Below are 3,646 nucleotides of genomic sequence, written 5' to 3'. Positions count from 1 at the left end.
AGCTACACCTGTCCTGGTCTGCTACCTCCCCCTGTCACTGCTGCAACTATTACTACTGCAGAACCAGACTCTGCTACTGACCCAGGATCCACAAAAAGCGCTGAATGTAAAGTTCTTTCTCAAACCTTCACATAAACTCAAGTTTCCATTATATTATCCAACCCACATATATTATTATGTTCTGTCGATAATTTAAGACACTTTTTTAACCAAGGTTCGTCATGTCATTTTTAATTAAGTGTCTATAATTGTTATGATTATATTGTATACCTTTTTAACTGGAGACCCTACATATGAAAAGTGTTGTCTCTTTAAAATAATATGTTTAAACAAGTGAATGAGACAAAATGTTATGTGTCTATAGCCCTACCGCCAACCTTACCAAAGACAAGCCAAGTATTGCAAAAAAAATTGTAACCTGTCTTGTATTTCAGACACTTCTGAAGAGCTTTTGTCGTTGCCTGAACAGCCGTGCTTCCGGGGACAGTGATCGTGTACCTGGAGGGATGTGGCCCTGGATGGTTAGTCTCTACAAAAATGGGGTCTACACATGTGGAGGAACCCTGATATCTAAAAACTTTATCCTCACTTCTGCCCAGTGCTTCTCCACGTAAGTATAAAAGCATTTTTTGGTTTATAAAAGTTTCATTTAGCAGTGAAATAATGCAATATGTTGCTCTTCATCCTCCTGACAGCTCAAATCCAGATAAGCGAGAGTGGAGAGTGTTGCTGGGCCCGCGCCTAGTGAATGGAAATGAGGAGTTTGTGATGACTCGGGGCGTTAAGAAAATTATTCTGAGCAAATTTACGGGCCCCAATATTGCTCTGCTGAAGCTGACTAAGCGAGCCAGCACAGGAGATTTTATCCAGCCTGTGTGTATGGACGTTAGCAAAGCCCGAAGCTTCCCTGTTGGAACTCAATGCTGGGTGGCAGGCTGGGATAAGGGCATCAAGAGCGGAGGTAAGCTTCTATCATACTTTTTTGCTCACTTAATCTGTATTATTCAGTAGATCTTAATCTTCATCAATACATTCATTTTTTCAGCCACTCAAAAAGCCGGTTTAGGTCTTCGGGATATAGAAACTCAAGTGGCAAGCTGTGGGACTGGGTCTGGTTCTGACAACATTTGCACTTATGCCATGAACCTTCAACAGGTAAATAGAGTTTTCAAATTTAGCAATCAGTTTTCCTTGTAATTGGACAGATGTTTTCAGTAACCCACTGATGATGATTCCTGTTTGTTTTTTTGCAGGGGGATCATGGCGGCCCTCTGCTCTGCAAGTCAGACTCCTCTTGGTTCCAGGTTGCCGTTGTATCTATGAGTGGAAATAAATCAGTCCGTGCTGATCCGCAGGTCTTTGCCAAAGCTTCAAGATTCAGCTCTTTCTTAAAGGAGACAGTTGGGGACATGCCGTCTCCAGCAACAGGAAATGCAGCAAGTTTCTCAATTTCATTAGTCCTCTCTTTCGCTATCCCATTTACCTCACTGTTTCTGGTGTCAGGATGTTAGTACTGTTGTGAAGTAGTTCATTGTTGCACTTAAAAGTTGAACAAATCATTCAAAGCCCCCATTCTGAGGCACGGCTAAAATGCATGATCTGTTTGGTATTTTGAAAACAGAAACGTATAAATATACCTGATATAGGTATGGCCCTACAATATATCATTTAAATATAGCAGGATAGGTGTCCTTTAAGATACTAAGGTCACTTGTCCAAATAAGTTAATATATTTATAACAACAAATATATTTTATCGTAGTATGATACAGGGAAATGTATTTTTTATAACGTACCTCTCTGAATCCAGTTAAATGAATGACAACTTAGAAGTTCTAATATATTCTATATGCCGTTCTACCGCTTGTGTCTTTCTACATAAAAAATGTGGTGATGGGTCATGTGTGAGTTTACTAAAATGTTAAGACAAATAAAAAGTCATTTTAATCACATGCATAATAAATACTGATGAAGCATAACAAATGTCTCTTTGTATAACATACTTCGATCAATATTGCAGTTTCAATGTCAGCAGTTTAACAGTACAATATATGATGAACAACAGAATCCAGGGGATCATAATGTTCAACATTAACAACAGCACAGCTTGCAGAAATATAAAAGGAATGTTTCATTTAAAGGACTTTTTGGATAACACAAATCTCATTTTGTAAAGCCTCTTGTCACATTACATCACATGGCTGTACAGTGCACTAAATTCCACCCCGCCATTCAATTTAATCATTGCATGACTATGACCTTTTTTATGTGGTTTTCACCCCTTAATAAGAACCGATGTCTACTTGTAATTGTCACATGGTGCATGTTAATATATCAGGGACCTTTGCTAATTCAACTGTTACAATTGAATCGTGTAAGATTTTTTTAACTATATATACTTACAATTACCTCCTAAGTCTGATAATCATCAGAATGGTATGACGGATATTTCTTCCATAAAAAACATTTACATTACAGATAATACCAAAAAGTTAAAAAATAAAGCCCAACTTTGAGTTATGGTAACAGATAAACTCACATATACATAAATACATATCCTGTCTGACTGCAATAATCCTGTCTGACTGCAATAAAATCCTGGATGCAACACAACTTCCTCAAACTCAACAGTAATAAAAACTGAACTCCTCCTCATCGGCTCCAAATCCACCCTCAGCAAAACCCCCAACCTGACACTCACCATCGATGGCACCCCTGTTTCCCCCTCCACCCAGGCACGCAACCTTGGTGTGATATTCGACCCCACCCTCTCCCTCGACCCCCACATCCGCCAAGTTGTAAAAACCTCATTTTTCCACCTCCGCAATATCGCCAAACTCCGTCCCTCTCTCACCCGCCCCGCAGCTGAGCGACTCATTCACGCCTTCATCTCCTCCCGCCTTGACTATTGCAACTCACTCCTCTTCGGCATCAGCACAACATCCCTCAACAGACTCCAGCGTGTCCAGAACGCAGCCGCCAGACTCCTCACCCACACCAAATCATGGCATCACATCACCCCGGTCCTCAAAGAACTCCACTGGCTTCCCGTCTCACACCGCATTCACTACAAACTCCTGGTCCTCACCTATAAAGCCCTCCACCATCTGGCCCCCCCCTACCTCACTGACCTCCTCATCCTCTACCAACCACCCCGGTCCCTCAGATCCACCTCAGCCGGTTTGCTCTCAATCCCCAAGGCCAAACTCCGGAGCTTCGGGGACAGAGCCTTCTCTGTGGCAGCCCCGAAGCTCTGGAACTCCCTCCCCCAAGACCTCCGTGAGTCTGATTCCCTCACCCTGTTCCAGTCCCGTCTCAAAACCCACCTCTTCAACTCTGCTTATCCTTAAACCCGCCCCTCCCCCCTCTGAACCAACATCCTCCTGACTGCTTATTATTATTATGTTGAGAGCTGATAAAATAATTGGTAAAGAAAGTCTTAATGTAGATTTAAAAAAGTGTACTTTGTCCCGCCTCATTTTTAACACATTTTATAAGCTGTGGTCAGTACTCGTGGGTTATCCGTCCCCACTTTTGAATAGCGGGAATGAACGTTTTCATCCCTCAAAATAAAACAACATGAAGTCTGAAGAAAACCCACAAGTACCTTTTTCCTTCTATTTAAATATGGACATCTTCTCTCATCA

General features: G+C 41.6%; 1 protein-coding gene across 1 annotated transcript; it reads left to right on the top strand.

Annotated features, from left to right (window-relative positions):
• Positions 1-6: 6 nt before the first annotated feature.
• On the top strand, positions 7-2,877 carry LOC104943913 (polyserase-2-like). The gene is made up of 5 exons (XM_010769380.1): positions 7-106; positions 435-610; positions 696-961; positions 1,046-1,155; positions 1,254-2,877. Exons 2-5 carry the CDS (start codon positions 507-509, stop codon positions 1,509-1,511), a joined length of 738 nt encoding a protein of 245 aa, XP_010767682.1. The 5' UTR covers positions 7-106; positions 435-506; the 3' UTR covers positions 1,512-2,877.
• The last annotated feature ends 769 nt before the right edge of the window (positions 2,878-3,646 follow it).

The sequence above is a fragment of the Notothenia coriiceps genome, unplaced genomic scaffold, assembly GCF_000735185.1.
Source record: "Notothenia coriiceps isolate Sejong01 unplaced genomic scaffold, NC01 NC01_scaffold00007160, whole genome shotgun sequence".
NCBI classification, from domain to species: Eukaryota; Metazoa; Chordata; class Actinopteri; order Perciformes; family Nototheniidae; genus Notothenia; species Notothenia coriiceps.
This window is presented reverse-complemented; position numbering and strand designations above follow the sequence as displayed.

Excerpts from the sequence above, each read along its gene's own strand:
- LOC104943913 (XM_010769380.1), top strand. The coding sequence starts at position 507 with ATGTGGCCCTGGATGGTTAGTCTCTACAAAAATGGGGTCTACACATGT. Across the intron at positions 962-1,045 it reads TAAGGGCATCAAGAGCGGAG|CCACTCAAAAAGCCGGTTTA; the intron begins GTAAGCTTCTAT and ends TCATTTTTTCAG. Across the intron at positions 1,156-1,253 it reads ATGCCATGAACCTTCAACAG|GGGGATCATGGCGGCCCTCT; the intron begins GTAAATAGAGTT and ends GTTTTTTTGCAG.